The sequence below is a fragment of the Salvia miltiorrhiza genome, chromosome 7 (assembly GCF_028751815.1).
Source record: "Salvia miltiorrhiza cultivar Shanhuang (shh) chromosome 7, IMPLAD_Smil_shh, whole genome shotgun sequence".
NCBI lineage: Eukaryota > Viridiplantae > Streptophyta > Magnoliopsida > Lamiales > Lamiaceae > Salvia > Salvia miltiorrhiza.
In genome coordinates this window covers 3823119-3845856 of record NC_080393.1, presented here as the reverse complement: position 1 = coordinate 3845856, position 22738 = coordinate 3823119, and the positions used below count along the sequence as shown (strand labels likewise).

At 33.9% G+C, this 22738-nt stretch overlaps 3 protein-coding genes across 6 annotated transcripts; all 3 read left to right on the top strand.

The window, feature by feature from the left end:
• The first annotated feature begins 2138 nt into the window (after positions 1-2138).
• On the top strand, positions 2139-4850 carry LOC130991739 (cullin-1-like). Of its 2 annotated transcripts, XM_057916112.1 has the most exons (7): positions 2139-2377; positions 3465-3564; positions 3646-3831; positions 3919-3966; positions 4134-4337; positions 4486-4563; positions 4656-4850. In XM_057916112.1, exons 1-7 carry the CDS (start codon positions 2229-2231, stop codon positions 4719-4721), a joined length of 831 nt encoding a protein of 276 aa, XP_057772095.1. In that variant the 5' UTR covers positions 2139-2228; the 3' UTR covers positions 4722-4850. The 2 variants fall into 2 exon arrangements, with proteins under 2 accessions (XP_057772095.1, XP_057772096.1); XM_057916113.1 differs by lacking the exon at positions 3919-3966.
• Positions 4851-7624: 2774 nt separating this feature from the next.
• LOC130991737 (F-box/kelch-repeat protein At3g06240-like) lies at positions 7625-9401 on the top strand. Of its 2 annotated transcripts, none has more exons than XM_057916108.1 (2): positions 7625-8782; positions 9362-9401. In XM_057916108.1, the coding sequence occupies exon 1, from the start codon at positions 7684-7686 to the stop codon at positions 8752-8754; it is 1071 nt and encodes a 356-aa protein (XP_057772091.1). In that variant the 5' UTR covers positions 7625-7683; the 3' UTR covers positions 8755-8782; positions 9362-9401. The 2 variants fall into 2 exon arrangements, with proteins under 2 accessions (XP_057772091.1, XP_057772093.1); XM_057916110.1 differs by having other exon boundaries at positions 9197-9395.
• Positions 9402-14274: 4873 nt separating this feature from the next.
• Positions 14275-22221, top strand: LOC130991736 (uncharacterized). 2 transcript variants are annotated; one of them, XM_057916106.1, is made up of 20 exons: positions 14275-14703; positions 15127-15275; positions 15399-15515; positions 15601-15744; positions 16134-16286; positions 16431-16568; positions 16957-17088; positions 17315-17464; positions 17615-17752; positions 17826-17972; positions 19216-19368; positions 19487-19624; positions 19709-19861; positions 19926-20167; positions 20244-20447; positions 20511-20603; positions 20682-20783; positions 20874-21242; positions 21321-21557; positions 22010-22221. In XM_057916106.1, exons 2-20 carry the CDS (start codon positions 15131-15133, stop codon positions 22034-22036), a joined length of 2982 nt encoding a protein of 993 aa, XP_057772089.1. In that variant the 5' UTR covers positions 14275-14703; positions 15127-15130; the 3' UTR covers positions 22037-22221. The 2 variants fall into 2 exon arrangements, with proteins under 2 accessions (XP_057772089.1, XP_057772090.1); XM_057916107.1 differs by having other exon boundaries at positions 14282-14703; positions 19929-20167.
• The last annotated feature ends 517 nt before the right edge of the window (positions 22222-22738 follow it).

The following is a 22738-nucleotide window of genomic DNA, read 5'->3' as shown; positions in this document are numbered from 1 at the left end:
TCTAGATGATTCACTAACTCAAGAATGGTGATTAGAAATCGAAGGCAAGAATTTGCACTGTCAAACCTAGAGATAACTTGTTCTAAGAGTATAGGAATTAAAAAGATTCCATGTATTATAGAAATGAAAAAGTTAGGAGGCACCTCATTTATGTCTTGATTTTGAACAAATAAATTTGTTGAAAGAAGACAAGATAATGCTATATGGGAAGGTGTGTATATATAGAGATTACATATATAATACAAGTGAAGTGATGATATTGAAAACTGCTAAGTAACTCACTGATTAACGTAACAATAGATTGGTGGGAGCAAGACGACGATACCGACGATCGATGTCAACGCACTTCCTTCCAATGAGCGAATGACTGATTACCTCAAGTTCTCATAATATAACAATGTTAACAAATAAGTGTATATCATCATCATGCAGTAACAAATACTTAGCTCTGTTTAATTACATTCTGATATCCCGAACAAATCATACATCTTTTCTCGATAAGCATGCATCAAAATAAATATATATATGTTGGTGGTTCAACATGACAAGAAAAAAAGAAAAAACAATTTTATTCACGGTAAAAATTAAAGATATGATGAGGGAATGTGATTGAAGAGAACTCACCTTTCATCAAATATTAGAACTTATTAATGTTAAATAAAACTAAATCGAACTCGAACAAGCTCTAGTGTTCTATTAACATTAATATGCTCTAATGTTTGATGAATGGTGGATCCTTCCCAATCGCCATCGTATCTTTAGTTTTTACTATAGAGGTAAAATTGTTTTTCCTATCTTTCTTTCCATGTTGAACCACCAACATATGTGTATCTATTTTGATTCATTGCTTATGAAAACATAGATAATAAAGAGGATAAATGTATGATTTGCTCATACTATCAGAATGAAACAAAACAGAGCTAGAGATTGTTACCGTACGATAATGATGATGCACACTTATTAGTTACTATTGTTACATTTTGAGAGCTTGAGCTAATAAGCCATTTGCTCATCAGAAGGAAGAGCGTTGAGATCGTTCGTTGGTATCATCGTCTTGCTCCCACCAATATGTTGTTTCATTACTAATTGAGTTACTTTGTAGTTTTCAACATCATCACTTCATTTGCATTGTATATCTAATCTATTTTATGTATATACTTACGTTTTCTTCTTTCATTAATTTTTTCTATTCAAAATCAAGACAAGGAAGTGTATGCTAACCTTTTCATTTCTCTACTACATATAATCTCTTTAATTCCTTCACTCTTACATGGTGAAGATACATACATAACTAATAACTATTTCTTTAATGAAGCCTCCTCAATCTTGACAAGTCTTAACTCTGTTATCTCCCATAGCTCAGCAGGTAGAACAATGAAAGCTGAACTTGAACAAATTACTAAGGTTGGCAAATTATAGAATCTTGAGTGCATTATTTTTCTTTTCGATACGTTGATCATCAACTTGTTTTCCAATCATGCAAAGAAGAAGGCCTAATAGAATTGCTCGCGTATTGTAATTTTCTCATAAAGTTGTCGAGCAAGAGTGGTCTTACCGATTCCACCCATTCCAACGATAGGTACGATCTCCAACTTGCTCTGCATTCCAACCAGCCTATCCTTGAGCTGCATCAATTCATTCATCAACTCCCACCACAATGCCCTTGGAGCTCGGATCTTACAATAGAGAAGCGCCACTCCATGAAGTGCGATTCAGCACTTGTTTCACTCCGGATCTAAGTTCCATTGCGGAACCAAGTTGTAGATCTGGTGTGAGAAAAGTAAAGCTGACACACCTGACACCTGGTTTGATCCACCATATGAGATTCAATCATATTTTCTGCTTCATGTGCTGCACCACGGATTTCACTCTTCTGCTTTGGGGAGTGAAGAATCTTCAAGAATATGCTTCAGATAAGCAGATTTTTTTGAGGAGGGATTGGAGTTGTGGTTTGTTTCTAGCTTTTACCTCTTCATACTCACAAAGAAAGGAAAAGGGTTGTGAAAAAAAAAAAAAGGTTGTAGCAACCACAAGAATTCCAATTTTCTCAAAAATAAAATAAAATTATATTATCCAATTTATTATTGCTTTTTTTTTTTGACGAAGACTTTGACCAAATTAGTTGAATTGAAATATAGATGTAGTCCGATGGCGCGTTTTGGTGGCACCGCAACCACTCAGCTCAGAAAGCCTCAGCAATTCTCATCTCCGCCGTGTCGCTGCCGAGCATGGCTGGTGGCGCCGCCGTGATGACGTTTGATGAAGCATGGCCTATTCTGCAGGAGGAAGCCATTAATAAGCTCATCGACTATCTGCAACCTGACGAGCCGTTCAACCGTCAAATTTTCACTTCTGCAGACTATATGCGATTATACACGTATCCTTTCTCTCTTTGTTTTGACTGCCTAATAGATAATGCATATATATATTATTGTTGCAATTTAATGTTGTTTTCATCCTTGTCTTGTGATGATGATGTTGTGGGAGTTCCATATCTGGATTTTTGGTCAAATTCTCTGACTTGGGCATGAAAATTTTGGTTACAGCTCTACCTAATTAAAGGGGATTGCTTTAACCAAACTAATTAAGTTGGTATTTTGATTTTTGAGCCACATTGAGAAAAGAAATTGAAGCCCAATATATCTTTGAGATGGAGTAATGCGTTAATGGCAATGTTTGAGGGGAGATTTTCACAGCAAAAACTGCACCTTGTGCCTTGGTCGGCTTCTTCAGTTCAACCTAGTGCCAGATAATCCAAAGAAAAGGAGATTTTTTTCGTTTATTTCAAAATATTAAACATGAGAGCTACTGAATAGAGTTACTGAATGAGAGGGGTGATTCATTTTCAGCCTTTTTCATCATCTGGTTACCCTTTCCCTGCATTTATGATTCAACACGTAATTTGGATAGTAAAGACATGCATAGCGTGCTTTAAGTGTATATAGTTTGTGTGGGTGTGAGAGAGAGGGGGATAGAGGATGGCTCATCTAGTTGGAACTATCCATTGGCTGGATTCAAAGATATCACAATACTGTTGTTTATAGCGTTTTTCTGTCTACGGAAGGTGTTCACTTGTCAAGTAGAGAAGTGCAAAGATCCACCTTGACTGACTATTCTAAAGAGAGAAGGAGTTTTTCAAAAAAATGTTGTTCTATAATCTTGTGATTTCTCATTCTTTTGTGTTTCTTGGGAATCTTTTTGACTTCTTGAGATCCTAGGTCTTCCGTTTATATAGTAATATTTCGGTCGATCATTCATTAGCCATCTTGCATATATGCTATAAATCTGAGTTATACAGGGAAGTTCTTGTATTTAGGTTTCAAATAGGATCTGCTGACTGATCATTTTGTAGTGTTCATATTTATCTCCAATATGAAGTGGATTCCTGTTTGCAAGTCCTATGGTGTTCAACTTCTGCTTCCGAATTTCTCCATGGTTGTGTTTTCTTGACTAGATCAAATCAGAGTTGTTTATAATGTAGCTTCTCCAATCCCATTAGGCCCTGAGGTCGACAAACTGTACAAGCAATACAAAAAAACATTTGAGGACTACATCTCTTCTGAGGTGAACCCTGACTTTTTGCAAACTGCAAATATATACAGAAAAAATGTTGAGTTTTGAACTTTTATCTGTACGAACATGTAGGTATTGCCGTCTCTCAGGGGAAAGGAGAGCAATGATCTCTTGAAAGAACTGTTGAGAGGATGGAAAAATCATAAATTTATGTTACTTTGGCTTTCTAGAATCTTCTATTATCTTTCAAGATACTATATATCGAAAAAGGGACTGCCTTCTCTTGCAGAGACCAGTCACTCAGTATTCTATGATAAGGTCAGACAAATTTCTTAGCATGAATCAGTCAGTATCTTATAATATTCTGATAGAAATCAGTGTTTCTTTTTCACAATGGTTATGTAGGTTTTCGGAGAAATCAAAGATCAAGTCAGAGACGCTGTTGCATCATTTGTAAGTTAGCTGTATAAGAAGAGGCTAACTCCTTAAGGCTGTCTGTCTTGATCTTGTTTTGGTGTTTCTGCAACTGCAATTTGCTTACGATGTCCATTGTTTCGAGTCGAAAAGCACCTAGTGTATTTGTGTTCATCTGTTGATGTTTTAAAGAAACAAACGAACAGATTGAGAGGGAACGCGAAGGTGAAAAGACTGATCAGCCCTTGGCGAAACAAGTGCTGAGCATATTTGAGGAAATCGGAGGTGATGCATTGGAGAACTACGAAAACGATATTGAAGAGGCCATGGTTGAAGCTTCTGCAAAATTCTATTCAGCAAAGGCCTTAGACTGGATGGCTACCATGTCTTATGAGGAATACATGCTTAAGGTACCTAGCAAGCCCAAATTCCTCTGTTTTCTACCGCGCGGTTTATTTTATAAATACACGACATGAAACATGAGAAATCTCTTGCTCTGAACTTCATAAACAAAGGAAATGAAACGTAGAAACCGAGTTTCCATTTTTAAATGTGTAGGTTGAGCAATGCTTAGAAATGGAGAAAAGCAGAGTTTCAGAGTACTTGAAGCTCACAAACAAGAACAGAGTATTAGAGGTATGTTTGATATGTTCTCTTTTGATGCAATAATGAGCTAGAAAAACAATCTGCTTTCTTTGACTCGTCTAAACGTACAAACTTTATTGCAGGTTGTGCAACATGAACTGCTCAACGTACATGCAGAACAGCTTGAAGAAAAGAGAGCTTCTTCATGATGAAGTTTGCTTGATAAATAAATCTATGCAAGTTTATGTTTTTCCAAACAAAATATGACCTGCTATTTCTTACTCCCATGTTATTGAATATAAATGAGATGGTGGATATGCTAAGACTGATCCTCAAAATGATACGCGCTTTAATTCATTTAACTTATTTTTTGCTACCCCATGTTGCCACGTCACGTGTAAATGGAAATGGAAATACCCATGGTTAAGAAATTAGGTTCTGTTTGGTGAACGATATCGAGCCTATTGTCATGTATACCGATTCATGTGTTGTGTGACACTTATAAGGGGTCAAACTTGTTTAATGATGATCTTTAGAAAGTTTTTGAACATGTTAGAAAACACGTTTTTTTTTAATGAGAAAAATGTTTATTAAAATAAAGGAAAAAGAAAAATCAAACGAATAGATTACAAATTATCTTCTTGGCATATAAAGGGGGGCGACGGCCGCTACAATCCAATGGATTGGGGGCAAGGGTGGGAGGGACTCAAAATCATGAGTTTTTAAAAAAATAAAATAAAAGGGGTCTTTACAAAAGACTTTATTACAAGTTGATAATAATAGTGATGATTTGTATTTGTCGTATTTGTTTGTTCAAATATACTAGATGCAATAGGTATAATCAAGGCATGAGTCTAGTTTATACTTAGAGCATGCACATCGAGGGGCTCATCGCCCTCCTAGCTCGAGCTTCGACTCATATGGATGAGTCAGGCTCGTTCGCCCTTGGTCTATGCGTGCAATGCACGCGCCTAAAATAATAATAAAAAAGATTAAATTCAATATTAAATTTCCAACGGTATTCTTGTGATTTTTTTTCTTCCTTTTGCAACGGCCAGCGCAGGTTTTATTTATTTATTTTCAACGGCTAATTTGAGTAATTTATGCATTTTTTATTTTATGTAATTTTAATTTTTAGGATTTTTAAATTAATGAATTTTTAATTTTAAAAATTGTGTTATTTAAAGTGGTGCTATTTAAATTAAATGAAAAAGATAAAAATCAAAACTAGTGGATATGAGCCAGCAGGATGAGCTACACCAATACAGGCATTGACTTATAAGTGGTCTTAGATGTAGATGGGCCAACAATTGACTCAATGTATCTGGATATCCCAGACGTAGATGGGCCACCAATACACGGCATCGATGCTCTTATAACACGTTGTTTTTTATTTCTACCACGTGTGTTGCAAAGCTAATAAGGCGGTGCACGAATTAGCTAGTTTCGCTTTTTCTTCTAATAGTGTAATGATCTAGAGTGGACTTTTCTAGATATCATCCATTCGGATATTAATATATGAGTTCGCATTTCCTCTAAAAAAAGAAATTAGAAATGTTCTCTCAAAGAAAAAGAAATTATAAATGTTTATAAATAACTCCCATTGGAAACTACTCCCTCCGTCCCTGAAATGGCTTCCTCTTTGGGAACGGCACAGGTTTTAATAAAGAGTTGTAAAGTGTATTGATAGTGGAGAAAAAGTGATATAATTATTATTGGAAGTTGTGAAAAGTGTTATAATTAGTATTGAGAGTGGTGAAAAGTGAAAAGTAAGAATAAATAAAGTATTATTAGTGGTGGGTAGGTTTCCAAAAATGGAAAGAAAGAAATAGGAAGTTATTTGGGGGACGTCCCAAAATGGAAAAAGATGAAGTTATTTTAGGGACGGAGGGAGTATTATAAATTCTAATAATTAAAGTAAGTCTCAAACAATTAACTAAAAGTTTAGTCAACCCAAGTTGACGAAAAATAAAAACTAAATTGTGGGAAAATCATTTAAAAACAACAATTGAATATTCAATAGAAACTAGTATTACCATTCGTGCGATGCACGACGAACATTGAAACTAAACAATATATTTAAATAAATAAATATAAATATTAAATAAAATTAAAATATATAAAGATAAAATATATTTTAATATAAATAAACTAAAACAATCCACGCCCGTCATTTATTTAATAAAATCCTAAATTTAAAAATATAAATTTTCAACTTTGTATAAAGCGTAATGATAATTAAAGTTATTAAATAAAAAAAAATCAATAATAAAAATTAGCATTAGGCATTATTATCATCGAGTAGTATATGCGTCATAATAAATAAATAAGTATTTTCATACACAAACATATATATAAAATTGTAAAATTTTAACTAAGAGATAAAGTAAAATATTTTAACTTTTAATTTATTTCATAACTTAATCGTTTTAACTTCATTTTTCATGATTTTTATACTATATTAAATTTAAAATGAGCATATTTTTTAAAAAATAAAATAATGTGATAATGTTTAGAAAAGGATTAAAATATAAAAAAAAATAGTGAAAAAATGGTGGGAGAAGAGAGAAAAAAAAAGAGGGAATAAATGGAGGGAAAAAGCCATTTTTTATATCAAATTAAAGCTATTTTCATAATCTTTAATTTGATATGTATATTAAATATTTAACATTAATCAAATTAAATTACAATTGAAACGAAAAAAGAGAAATGGAAAAAAAACATGCAGGATTGAGTGTGAATTGTGAAAAAATAGGTATTCTGGAGTATTAAAAAAATTATTTTAAAAAAGTTACACTAAAAAGTATCCGAAAAAATTATCTAGTTGTATATTATATAAATATAGATGTAAATTGATGTCATATATTTGCTATGAACAAAAGAAATTAAAATTGAAAATAAAATTAAAGTAAAGCTAATTAAATAAAATCAAAAGATTAGAAAGATGTAGAAAATAAAATAAATCAAAACATAAAAGAAAAAGGTGGAGTATAAAGAAAAATGAGTGGAACGCAATTTTTGCATACTTGCTGAAAAATAGGAAGCAGATAAAAAAAAATTGATTTTTAAAATTTGGTGGGAAAAATAGCCGTTAAACTGCCTTTTTATATATTATATAAATTTAGTTTCCCCTTTCAAATTCACAAAACCTTGTCCAAATTTGAAGAAATTATGGCGACAACCGACCTTCCCCAAGAAATCTTGATCGACATTTTCTCCCGGCTGCCGGCAAAATCAGTTGGAAAATGCAGATGCTTAGCTAAAACATGGCGAACTCTTCTCTCCACCCCTCAATTCATCAAATCCCACCTCATCCGAAAACCCCATCAACAAAATCTCATTCTCATAGCGCCGTCCGGTTCCGTCCACTTCGCCGCCTCCGCCGCCGTTGACGGGGCCGTCTCAAGAAAGCTCCAATCCCCGGAAAATATGATAGAGGTCGCTGGCTCTTGCGATGGATTGGTTCTGTTGGTCGACGAAGATCGGAAGCTTCTAGTAAATCCCATCACTCAGCAGCAGATAGAAATAACTGATTCGCCGCTGGCTTTGACCAAACGCGAGAGCTTCAGCATGTACGGGTTAGGGCATGATAGGATCAACGACGATTACAAAATTGTCGCGCTTTCATATTGGGACACCGACAACGAGCACAATCCGGATTGTGCCGATACATTTGTGGATGTCTATTCTGTTACAAGAGGTGTTTGGAAAAGGGTCGATAATTCGCCTTATGATCACGCGGTTCCTCATCTTTCTTGTGGGGCTTTTGTTAGCGGCGCGATTCATTGGCTGGCGAGCAGTCGAGAAGAGGGCTATACGTCTGTAATTGCTGCTTTCGATTTAGCACGCGAGGTGTTCGACGAAATGCCTGCTCCTAGTGGAGTTGATTTGGGGAAGTTCGTGTTTTGGAAGCTCGTTGTTCTTGAAGGGTGCCTTTGTTTGGTTGATGCTGGACGCGATAGAAGTGATGTTTGGATCATGAAAGAGTATGGCGTGGGAGAATCTTGGACGAAATTGAGTATTGAAGGAGGATGTGTATATGATATAATTAAGCCTCTGTGTTTTGATGGGGATGATGAGGAGATTGTGTTGATGACTGAGGGGGAGAGTTTGGTTGTTTACAATGTGAAGGCGAAGTTGTTTAGGGACATGGTTGTTGATGGAGTTCCGGCTATGTTTGTGGACGGAGGTGTCTTTGTTGACAGCCTCGTCTCGCCTGCTTTATGTGAGCAAGTGATGTAGGACTGCATGACGGTGGACTCGAACCTAGGTATATATATGACTTATGCTTAGTTTAGTTGTATCTTTTTTTGTGACTGTTTATTCTTGCTCATGACTTATGTGATGCTTGAGGAGTTCAAGTTTATCTTTGTTAGATTAATGCATTGTATAACATTTTCTAGCAAATTGGAATGGTTATTTAAGTTTGGTTAATTTGGAAATGATAAATTACAATGGTGAAGTGGAGTTAGTCTTGCTGTTGTAAATTTGGACTGGATGGCTACCAATACCATGTCTTAAGCTTAATCCTTAGCAAGCCCGAATTCCTCTGTTTTCTACCGCGTTTCAATCTCTTCATTTTATTTTATAAATACACGACATGAAACATGACGAGTCTCTTGTTCTTAACTTCATAACAAAGAATAGAAATGTAGAAATCGAGTTTCCATTTTGAAATGTGTAGGTTGAGCAATGCTTAGAAATGGAGAGATGTAGAGTTTCAGAGTACTTGAAGCTCACAAACACGAACAGAGTATCGGACATGTGTTTGCTGTGTCCTCTTTTGTTGCAGTAATGAGCTAGAAACAATCTGCTTTTCACTCGTCTAAACGTACAAACTTTGTTGCAGGTTGTGCAACATGAACTGCTCAACGTACATGCATTTTTTAGTTCCAGTTTCAAAAGTTATGATAAAAAAATGATTTTAGTGAAAAATCATGAATTTTACGATAATTAACCCAGATTCTAATAATTGAAATAAATCTCAAACAATATTAACTAAAAACTTAAAATATAAAATTTAATAATGAAAAATAGTCAACCCATTTTGTTTTTAAAGAATTAAAAGAAGTATCTACTCCCCCCGTCCCTGAAATAAGTTCCTCTTTTTCCTTTTTGGGACGTCCCCAAATAAGTTTCTCTTTTTATCTTTCCATTTTTGGACAACTACCCCACCACTAATAATACTTTATTTATTCTTACTTTTTACTTTTTCACCACTCCCAATACTAATTATAACACTTTTTCACCTTTTCACCACTCCCAATATTAATTATAACATATTTTTCTCCACTATCAATACACTTTACCACTTTTCTTTAAAACTCGTGCCGTCCCCAAAGAGGAACTTATTTTGGGGACGGAGGGAGTATTATATTAAATAAGTCTCTCGCACTTAGGCGGATCTCTACATTAAAATACTACTCCCTATAATTGAATTCAAGAACTCTAACAAATAAAAGTTTTTGAATGCCTCAACTTTGTCACTTGAGCTAGGTGTTATTGACGAAAATAGTCAACCCAAGGTAACAAAAAATAAAACCTAAACTATGGGAAAATCATTTAAAAACAACAATCGAATATTCAATAGAATTCCAGTTGAGTTAATAGGCCAAATTAGGCATTCTCACTTAGTAAAAGGAAAAAATATCCATGAGAACAAAAAACTAGCCATTTTTAATGTAAATATACAAGTATACCATTAATGATTTCTTTAAAAAATAAAAAAATTCGTTGCCGCCTCCAAAATGAGGACTACTAAACACTTTTGTAAAAGTGTGTAATAGTGTAAAAATACACTATTACACGATTTTCACTAAATCGTGTAATAATCGCGAAAATCGTGTAACAATGTATTTTTATATTATTACACACTTTTTTGCAAAAGTGTGTAATCTATACTAATATAAAAAGAACTTTGGGCACAATATGTGGATTGACTATTTTATTCATATTACACGTTTTATTTTAAAGGTTATTTTACATATTATATATTTGTAAGAATATATTAATTCATTAAATATTCATTAAATTTATGTGATGTATATATCTATAGTTATTGATAAGGCTTATAAATAAATATATCTATCCAAGGGGTGGAATTAAAAGTACCCACCCCCATAATATGTCTATGAAAAATACTCACCCCCTTACTAGGGGGTGGGTATTTTTCATAGACATATTATGGGGGTGGATATTTTTATATATATACACTAAATTAGAAGTAATGAACAAATAGAAAACATGAAACTTGAAGTGGGACAGATGGTATATATGTTAGCAGCTTCTGTGAGTCAATAAATTCAGCTATTAATCGGTTAATCCTAACTCGTTCGGTTAGCAGTTATTGATTTCGGTTAATTTCAGTAACGGTTAACCCAAATTTTGATTCGGTTAACCCGTAATAAAACCATTTACCACTCCTAATGATTATATAGAATTTTTTTATTTAGTATGATTTTACCATGAAGCTAAATTCCTCAAATTCAAATCCATTTTAAAGTCAATCAAGCTAAAAAAATCAGGTTAAAATCCATGATTTTGAAAAAGTTTGAAGAAACATTTTAAAATACTGCATAAATTCAAGCTAAAATGATGTAAATAAATGAAAATTTACCAACCTCTTTTTGAAAATTTGAGAGTTTAGTTTTATCGTAAAATAATCACAAATTAAAAATTGATGTATTATCGTACTGTAAAAAATTCAAGTACAATTCAAAAACTTGATTAAAAGTTTATATATTTACGTACTAATATCCCAGTTATTTATCCTCGTAGATGTAGAACTTACTCTATTATGAGCCCAACTAAAATATACTACTCCCTCTGTCCACGAAAAAGTGCCCTACTTACCCCTTTTTTTTTTCACGAAAAAGTGCCCTGTTTACCTTTTTGTACATTCATACCCTTTACTTTTCAATTTATTTACAACTTATGTCATTAATAAATCCACACTTTTATTTAATCTATGCAATTAACCTACACAATTAACTCACTAATTAAAACTACGAAACCAACTCCCCCACGCCTAATCAATCCCATTTATTTATTTATTTATTTTCTTAATTTTCACTTTATTTATTTATTTTCTGAATTTTCAATTTATTTATTTATTTATTTTCTGAATTTCAAGTTTATTTATTTTTGAATTTTCAGTTTATTTATTTATTTATTTATTTTCGAATTTTCAGTTTATTTATTTTCCAGTTTATTTATTTATTTTTTTTTCTGAATTTTCAGTTAATTTATTTCCAGTTTATTTATTTATTTCCATTTTATTTATTTATTTTCTGAATTTCAAGTTTAGTTATTTATTTATTTTTGAATTTTCAGTTTATTTATTTTCCAGTTTATTTACTTATTTATTTATTTATTTCCAGTTTATTTATTTTCCAGTTTATTTATTTATTTATTTTCTGAATTTTCAGTTTATTTATTTATTTATTTTCTGAATTTCAAGTTTATTTATTTTTGAATTTTCAGTTTATTTATTTATTTTCGAATTTTCAGTTTATTTATTTTCCAGTTTATTTATTTATTTATTTTCTGAATTTTCAGTTAATTTATTTCCAGTTTATTTATTTATTTATTTATTTCCATTTTATTTATTTATTTTCTGAATTTCAAGTTTAGTTATTTATTTATTTTTGAATTTTCAGTTTATTTATTTTCCAGTTTATTTACTTATTTATTTATTTATTTCCAGTTTATTTATTTATTATCTCAATTTTCAGTTTATTTATTTATTTATTTTCGAATTTTCAATTTATTTATTTTTTGAAAATTTTATTTCCAATTTATTTATTTTCCATTTTTTATGTATTTATTTATTTATTTATTTTCTGAATTTCAAGTTCATTTATTTATTGAATCGGCACTTTTGTTTAATGTTTTCTCATTTAAATGCTTTCATTTAATTCACCTAATAAAATAATGCCAAATAGTTAGTGCAAGATTAGTAAAAGTAACCACAATACATTAACACTACCCTTTTAGTCTTTTACACCACCTTTACACCACCTTTTTCAGCTTTCTTAAAACCCGTGCCAGCACCCAAATGGGGCACTTTTTCGTGGACGGAGGGAGTATCTCAATCTAAAAAGAAAGACCTTTCTCATTTGGTTTCTTTTTGGATTTCATTTAGACACCCTCAACTTATGATGGGTAAATATAGCAAGCACGTTCGATTTCCTAGATCCAATGACAATGTCTTACTTAGTCAGAAGAAAAATTATTTTCCTAAAATCAAAATGAAGAGGATACTGGCTGCGTCTTTTTATTTTTCCTTTTTATTCTCTTTTTTATAATTAATTTATATATTTAAACTCTATTGAAGTTGAAAATAAAAAAACTATTCTCATCAATAAAATTGCATGTAACGTCCAAGAAAAACTTGCATCTAAATGATATCGACCTTAAACAACGAATCTAAAGGGGGTGTATTCGTTGTGGATTTCCACAGACTTTAAAAAGTCCATGGAATTTAAATTCCATGAAATTCACATAGCTACCAGAGGACTTTCAAAGAATTCGTGGTTGGATTTTCACTGATTTTTGAAGACTTTACGGGATAATTTTGGAATTGAATTCCATGAAACCAACGCCCGCGGAGTCCCAGCACCCGCTGGAAATCCAACGACCGCTGAGTTCCAGCGAGCGCTGGGAATAAGTGGTTCTCAACGAGTGCTGAGTTCCGGCGCTCGCTGGCTTCTTGGCCGCGGGCGCTGGAACTCAGCGCTCGCTTAAAACTTCATGGATTTCAATTCTCGTGGTTCTTGGCCGGATTTCGTCGTGTGTATTTTTTGGATGAAATCCATGAAAGTCATTCCGGATTTTAAGTCAATGAAATAACGAATACACCTAGATTTGTATGGATTTTAAAAAATCTTGAACGAATACACCCAGATTTATATGGACTTTTAAAAGTCTTGAACGAATACACCCAGATTTCTGCAGACTTTTAAAAGTCTTGAACGAATACACCCATACTTTTAAAATCCATAGAAATCCATCAAATTCCACAACGAATACACCCCCCTAAGTGATAATGATAATCAAAGCATATAGAATCCAACAATTTACTTTCGTCTCTTGTTAAATTTATTGATTTCACTTTTAATATAAGTCAACTTTGGCGGTCGGTGGTGTGGCTGCAATCTTACTTTGGGCGTTTCTAGGTGGTTGGGTTTGGAGCACGCCTTGGCTTTTTTACAGGATTTGGGTGAGCTCGGGTCTGGAGTCATGTGTTCGGTGCTCTGTTGGTATCTCCGAGTTGGCTTTTTTTTGCCTCCGTCGTTGAGTTCTTTTGTTCGCCAACTAAACCGTCATTATCGTGTTGGTGATGAGTGTTGTTACTCTGTTCTTTTTTCTTGGACGTTGGAATTGGTGCCGGCTAAGCTTTCCTCTCTGTCGGTTTGGGGTTTTTTTGGGGAGTGTAGGGTCCAGATGGATTTGGGGGCGATGGTTAGGCCGGAGCTCCTGAAATGCTTCCTCCCTACGCTCTCTTTCTTTTTCTTCAGTTCGTTTGGCTCTCTCTTAGACGAGTACTCGTTTTTTCTTGTGATGGTTTTTCCCATTGGATTTTTCATAACAAGGTTTTAATGAGGCTCGGCCCTGAGTTTGCTTCTCTGTGCATTCAAGGGGCCTTTTAGGTTCTTTTTTCGTCATCAATAAAATCGTATTTTAATAATAAGTCAACTGTCGTATTACAACAAAAATATAACTCAACTGTCAACACACACCTGATGATTTCTCTCCTAAAAACTTGAGGAATGCGACGTCGTTCCACTCTTTTCTGATGAAATACTGCCTTTGCACTTATACGGCGTCGTCGGTCTCTTTCTCTGTGTTGCTTAACTTGCTTTTTCGCTCAATACGACGCCGTTTCGCTTTGGCGGACGAAATACTCTGTCGTGCAATCGATCGCTCCAAAATCCGAACTTTATACGGCGTCGCCTTCTCTCTCTCCTTCTCTCTGTGGGTTGCTCTCTTCAACTTTGAGGAGCCAATAAATCTAAACAAAACAAGCTTCGGTTTTACCAATCAAGTAAAGAGTTCAATTGGGGAGCTATTTTACTGACTTTATTCTGAATTATGGCTGATTTGGGGGAATTAAGCCAATGAAGAAGCTCCTTGGTAGCTGCCCAGAAGCTCACCGTTTTCTAAAATTTCGCAGATTTCTTGAAATCCTCGGTAAATAATTCGATCTTCCTCTGCTCCATTTAGTTTTGATGTAGTCGTCTTACTGGTTTCCGATTAATTTGGTCCAGAATTTTCTTTTTCTTCAACTCGCTGTTTACTTATTTTTTAATTTGTTAAAAAATTGAAATTGCAAGTGTTTGATTACTTGTTTAACCTGATTATGCGAGAGAGATTCAACGTATTTATACTGTACTTGTAATTCAAATGTAATCCCGTAGAAGAGTTGAGTACTTGGAAATCAATGAAAATGTTCACGAATATCTGCAATTTATTACTACTCAACTCTTCATTAGAAGAAATTATTTTCATTGGATGCATGTTGTTTTGATGTACATTTAGCAGTAGAGAAGAGTTATGCCCTGCTAATGTTGTGATCATCGTATCTATGCTAAATAAAAGCTACATTTTCCTCAGAGTGATGGCACCCAGGACTCGGAAACCAGTAGCGAAAAGAAGACCAAGTCAAGTATCACGAGATGGGGGTGGAATGGAGGAACATGGGCAACTACAAAACGAACAAGAACCAGAAATGGAAGTCAGGCAACAACCAATTCAAAAGCAAGGTTAAATATTCATATGTATTAAACGACTAAGAGTATTGGTTGAATTTGTTACTTATAAGGTTGAGTTTTGCTTGCCTTCTCTTAGAAATTTAGTGCATTTGTTCATCTTGTCGCCTTTTTTAGTAATGGCTCGTAGTACTCGAAGTGCAACTGCCAGTCGTACTGCCCGGTCTGGGATTCTAGATAAGCTGCAAATGATGGAGAATCAGCAACAACTGCAGCCACAAGTCTTTCCAAAAGGTTATATTGAGCAAGGTTTCTATACTTGAACTTAAATTTTCTAGCGTATACTAGACCATTTCATTTAATTGTTTTTGTGAGACAGTGACGGGTCCTAGAACTCGGAGAGCAACTGGAAACCAAAGTGGGTATCGCGGGTTAGAAGAAATGGATCAAATGGATGGAGATGGGGAACACCAAAACGAAGAACTGGAGATTCAAACGATCCAACAAACAAATGGTCGACAAGGTTAAGTTTTTAGTCAATAGAAGTTGTTAATGATATGATTATTTTAACTCATTATGTACACTTGTAGTGAAGAAGAGGTATACGCGAGGAAATTTGAAACGTACGATGGATAAAAATCTGTTTGATATTTTGATTTAATCTTTTGTTTTTTAATTATGATAACTGACCTATGGAATGGAAGGCCCAACACTAACAGATATCATGGATTGTAATTGTATAGTTTATTACAGGCTGGATTCATGTACTCTACTCCAGGAGAGGGTCTCATACAAGTTCTTGTGAATTTATTAATGGGTTATCATTATTTTTATGTAGATTTAGCATTAGAGACTAGTTATGTCATGCTATTTTCTTCATTAATGTATTCATATGTAACTTTTTGTTTGCAGTGATGGCTCCCAGGTCCCAAAGATCAGCTGTGAATAGAAGACCAAATCCTGGATATCTGGAAGAGGATGAAATGGAGGAACATGAACAGCAAGAAAATGAACAGCATACAAACTTGGAAGTTACTGATGCACTTAAAAATGCATTACAGATCTGTAAGTGTTGGTTGAACTTGTTACTTATAAGGATTGTTGTACTTATAGAAGTTAATCTACTTGACTAGTTCTTCTTTCTTGGTTTGCTCTTACATATTAAAATTCAATGCATTAATAATCAATCAAGTCACGCTTTTTTGGTAGTGCTGGCTTCTGGTTCTCGAAGAGAAAATACCAATCAAAATTCCCATAGTCCATTTCAAGATAATCATCAAAGGCAGGAGAATGGGCAATGGAAAAATAGACGACAGATGCAGCCACCAATCAGTCAACAAGCTTCTGGTGAGGAAAATCACGCTTTTGGCCCTTTTTGCGATTTAATAGTGTCATATTTTCTATGTCTATGAACTTAGTATGTTGCAATTTGATGCATGATCCCAAATTTTTGAATTATTAGACCCAACTCCTTTTGGTTTTGAGGTATTTGTAATATGATATCATTCAGTATAACTAGTGCACTTTAGATTACTGTGTCTAATATTTCGGTTTAATTTCACTTTTTTTTTTTTTTTTTTCTGGATTGGGCTGTGTATGGAATTTCAAAGGTTTGTTACTGATGTTGTCAAAATTCAAATAGAAATAACAGCTAAAGGTCATGAATTCTTTTGTTCGTAGCCTTACTTATGATATAACAATTTCTGGCGTATAAAAAATACTTTTCTTTTTACAGTTATGACTCCTACAACTAAGAAGGCAACTGGAAGCCACCTTGGGTATCACAGATTACGAGATGAGAACCAAATGGAAGGGGATGGACAGTACCAAAACAAAGAACAACCAGACTTGCAAATGACTCAACAAGGTAATTTTAATTCATTGTCTACACCTAGTAGTGTAGAAGAGTAGGTAGCTTAACTAGGAAATTACTGAAACATCAATCGAGATATTGTTCATTTTTACTATTCAAAATTTCATTGAAAGAATAATTTTCTTTTTATTTGGTTTGTACATTTAGCAGTATAGAACAGTTACTTCTTGCTGTCATGGTGATTGTCCTATTCATACATAAGTTAATATTTTATTTACAGCAATGGCTTCCAGTACCCGAAGATCAACTGCGAAAAGAAAACTGAATCAAGGGTTGCTAGATGGGGATGAAATAGAGGAACATGGGCAGCAAGGAAATGAACTACCAAACTTGACATTCACTCAAGAAGTTGAAAATGCATTAAAGATCTGTAAGCTTGGGTTGAATTTGTTAAAAATGAGTAGCGAAAAATTGGCCTGCTTTATGAATTTGTTCATCTTACTCGAGTACTTATTTTACATTGTTTGTCGCTTTTACATATTCAAATTTATTGTGTTAATTAGTTCTCTTTTCCCTCTAGTGATGGCTCCTAGTACTCGAAGAGAAATTACAAATCTAAATTCCCGTTCTGGATTTCGAGATAAGAACCAAATGAAAGAGAATGGGCAGCCACAGAATAGGAAACAACCACAGCCGCAAATCAGTCGCCAAGCTTCCAGTGAGGAAGATCTTATTTTTATTTTTATGTCTTAACATTTTCTAGCTTATAAAATATACTTTTCTTTCTACAGTGATGGCTTCTAGCACTCAGAAGGCAACTGCAAACCAAAGTGGCTATCACAGATTACGAGATGAGGACCAAATGGAAAGAGATACACAACACCAAAATGAAGAACAACCAGAGTTTCCAACGACTCGGAAGACTAAGGATCAACAAGGTTATTTATTCATTTTATAAAAGTTTTAATCGACAATAATATTTTGATTCATTGTCTATACTTAGCAGTGGAGAAGAGTTACAAACTAGGAAATTTGTGGTATGATACATTTTTTGTTTATGTGACTCTTGATTATGAGGAAGGTATGGTTGGGTTTGATCACAATTTCCCAAGTTAGAGATATAACTTGAGTTATTAGCATTTAAATACATGAACTTTGGGGGTAGTCTGGTTTTGCACATGAACTTTGAAAGAGTAAAAAAATACATGAACTTTAACGTTGTAACAATTTTACCACAAATTCAATTTCGCTCAAATTAAAGCTGATTTGACAAGTTGGAATATCGATGTGTACACATCGGACATTTTAAAAACGACATCATATAGTTCATAAACTAAACGACATCGTTTTGAGAGGATTTACAAAACACTAAACCTGAAAATCGTAGGGTTTCTATAAAGTTTGAATGTCTAGAAATTGAATTTGTGATAAAATTACTACAACATTAAAGTTCATGTATTCTTTTACTCCTTTCAAAGTTCATGTGCAAAACCAAACTACCCCCAAAATTGGTATATTTAAATGCTAATAACCCATATAACTTTTCTTCAGAAAGTGGGACACACACAGTCACACTTGTGAGTGAGACTATCTATCCCTATATCTTTAAACCTTGTGGTCAAAATGAAAAAAATGGTAATCCTGCTTTCACTAATGAATAGATAGATGGAATTTGTTCTTGCCATCTTCAACATTAGGCTATTTATCATCCGCAATAGGTAGAAGAAATTAAGAGGCGCTGCTCAATATTCTATTCAGAACTTCATTTAATAGCCCCTAGTTTTATTAGTTACTTTACTTTTATGTACATTTAGCATTGGGGTGCATTCTCTTTGGTTCTAAATTTAACATGAGAAAATGAAGGATAAGAAAACATGGAAAAAATTTGTCACACCACTTTTTTATCTCATGTCCTCTAGGGAGTAAAACATGGAAAAATATTATCACATCACTACCCCATGATAGTATTATCATGAATTGGATTTAAAAGGTGGGAAAATGTTCAAAAGGAGCTGCCCCAATTTTTTTATCCATGCTGCCTGGGGAAAATTATCCACCATACAAATCATGTGAAAACAGTGAAAAGAAAGTGAAAATATATATTTTCCACTCGTGAAGAATATTACTTGCTATTATTGTGATAATTGTATGTATACTCATGGAATAACATTTAGTTTGCAGTGATGACTCGTAGTACCCAAAGATCAACTGCAGGAAGAAGAGTAAATCATGGATTACTTGATGAGGATGAAATAGTTGAACATGGGCAGCGGGAAAATGAACGAGTATCAGACGTGGAAGTCACTCAAGCAATTGAAAATGCATTAAAGATCTGTAAGTTCGGTTGAATTTGTTACATCATTCAAAAAGAGATCGCCTTAATTGTTGCTTCAAAGGACTAGTCCAAATTTTTGTTACTTTGTTTTCTTACATATTCAAGCTCTTTTGGTAGTGATTGAACCTAGTACTCGAAGAGCAACCACCAATGAAAATTCTCATCGTGGATTTCAAGATATGCATCAAATTAAGGAGAGTAGGCAGCAGCAGAGTAGGCAACAACTGCAGCCAGAAGTCAGTCAACAAGCCTCTAGTAAGCAAGATCAATTATATATTTTGTGACTTAATATTTTCCTAGTTCATAAAAGATTTTTGGTTTATACAAGATGCTGTTCAGTTTCTGCAGTAAGGCCTCCTAGATCTCAGAATGCAACTAGAAACCAAAGCGGGTATCAAAGGTTACGGGATGAGGACCAAATGGAAGGAGATGAAGAACAACAAAATGAAGAGCCACGAGAAATTCAAAAGTCTCAACAAGCAAATGATAAAAGTGCGCAAGAAGATTATTTCAATTCAATCATGTCTTTAGTTTATATTCTTTTATTATATGATTGTAGGAACAGTAAAGCGGGCCCGAGGACCAACTTTACTGCGTGATATTTGGGGAAGGAATCCAGATGAAGAGCGGATCAAAGTTAACTTCAATAAGAGAGGTCAACCTGTTGGCCCCAACAAAATGAAATTTGCTGGGTTTTTAGGTACATTAGCAAGAAATGGTAGATATGCTCCACTTGACATTGAAGATTGGCGCAAGGTGCCTAAAGAGAACAAAGATGAGATGATAAAGTTGGTGAAGGTGATAAGACTGCTGTATATGTTGTAATTTTAACGAGTCTTGGTTGAAGTTTTTATATTTAATTGCAACTCTGTAGGAGAGATTCGAAATTCCCGAAGGCGTGGAAAGTTGGATCTTGTTGTCCATTGGCAAGAAGTGGAATAGCTGGAAATCAAGGGTCAAAACTCAATGTTTCGTTCCTACATTGCCAATAGATGATCAAACCCATAAGCCACCTCGTGGAGTAAACGAAGAGCAATGGAAGAATTTGGTGGCATATTGGGCCAATGAAGATGTAATGGTATGTAAAATTGAGGCATTAATTTCTTCATGTTCAACCTAATACTAACATTAATCTTTTCAGGAAGAAAGCGAAAGAAACAAAATTAACCGCCAACAGTCAGTTATGCATCAAACTACTGGGAAGTTGAGCTTCGCCGAAAGGGAAGAAGAGTTGGTGAGAATCAGATGATATTGTTCTCTTTTACTAGCAAATCCCTAATCAGTCGTCCTTGTCAATATGATATTTTTGTAGAGAGAGCGATTGGGTCGATCTCCAACACGTGTAGAGATGTTTGCCGCATGTTTTACTCATCGTAATGGCGATCCCTCGTCTCATGAAGTTGGAGTTGCACTTGTATGATACAACAAATTTTTTTATTCTAAGTTTTTATTTGTTATGTATTTTTGTTTTTGGATAGATTATTTGACTTTGGTCATTGTACAGTCTCGAATGAGAGAATACCAGTCCAAATTGCCTCAAGGTTCAGACGATCCGGTTCGGCCTGATGACTCATTTGCCAAAGTTATAGGCCATGATCCACCTGGTAAGGTACGCATGCTAGGATTAGGTGCGAACCCATCGGATTTGTGGGGCAGCACTCCAAGTCGCGGTGCATGCTTAAGAATGGTCCTGGAAAGCCAAGCAGCAATTGCGCGAATGGAGGAAAAGATGGATCAATTTTCAAAATTATTTGAAAAAATGCAGCCGCAGAATATGCAGCCAGATCAAAACCCAAATGATATTCGCGTTACATGCACACCCGTATCACCTAATCAATCTTCCAACTCGAATTTTGTAGGACACAAACTTCAGGTATATGATGACATTTTTATTATCCTAATTCCCCCCTTTTTGTTGGAACTTCATCATAATCTATGTAAAAAACCCTAGGTTGGTGATTCAGTGCACTTGAAGAGTTTGTTCGATCAAAAGAAAATTGTGGCCAAAGGTTGTCTTGAAAGTGTAGATCCAGATCAATATGTTGGAGGAAGGCGACTTGGATCAAACTGGTACGGGGTTCAGATTTCTGTTCCCATAGAGTGGGATGAAGATTTGATTAGGCCGTTTTCAAACTTTTCCACAATTGGAGATGCAGTAGGAAATTGCGTTGCATGGCCTCACCACCTGGTAATATTACTCTTAGAACTTTTTATTCCATATTTTATCCATAGTTTGTCTATCTTTTCCTTTATTTCTGCTGGTATTATTTCATGTTTATGAGGAATAATGCTTGTAATCATTTGGCTTTAGCTAATCATGAAATCTTAAGGTTATTGCTTGATTTTAACAATTCGATTTACTGTAGAACTTTTATTTAATTGAAAAAAAAAACAATGTTTGGTTGAGGTGCAGATTTAATCGTATTGTTTAAATAACCAAATATACTTTCTTCACTTAAATCTTAAATGCATAATTTTGAGCGAATTAAGCGTATTGTTTTTGTGGAATTAGCCCCACAGCAGTTAAAGATAATGAAGCATGTGTGATAATAATTCTCTCCTAGCTTGATGTTCACTTTGCTTATCCTATTCAACCACTATAATTTAATGAAAATTAACTAACATATATTTTAAAATCAGGTGACTAATGAAGATATTCAAGAATGACTGGCTTTTGGTGGACAGGCGATTTCAGCATGTGAGTTGAAAGTTGAATTGCTATGTTTTATGATTATTATGTAGTTGTATAGGCATTTGCCATTTGAATAGAAAAATTAACATTATGTATGCTGCATTTTCTAAAAATGGTTTATGAGATGTTAAATTGTTGGAATTGTTATATTTTACGTCAACGTCTCTGCCTTCACGTTTAAAGTGGAATTGTTTTCAGCGAATATAGAAGCTTTTTTCTTATCCTTCACATTTAAAATTGTTATTTTTCCTTAAAAATTGTTACTAAAGTAACCAATTGACTAATTGTGAACGGTGTTAGTCCTGAACAAATATATAAAATAGTCATAGTGAATTATATTGGTATTACTTTGAATATTTTTCATTAAAATTTGTTATTTCAACTTGTGTTGCAGGAATATCCTACAAAAAAAGGCTTCATCTTTGATTTATATAAGCATATTTTAGAATGAAGGTAATAATAAACCAGATAATGATTATACTATCAAACTAGACAATGAAAAGAAATAATGAAGTAAAATAACTTTTTACTTTTTATAAAGAACAAATTAATTCAACCTTATTTCATTATTTAATTTGATGACCAAGAAATAACTTGATACAATCTGATAGAAGTAGCAGATCTTTTACACTTTAATTACTTCATTTCCTAAGTTCAAAAAACAAAAAAAAAACAAT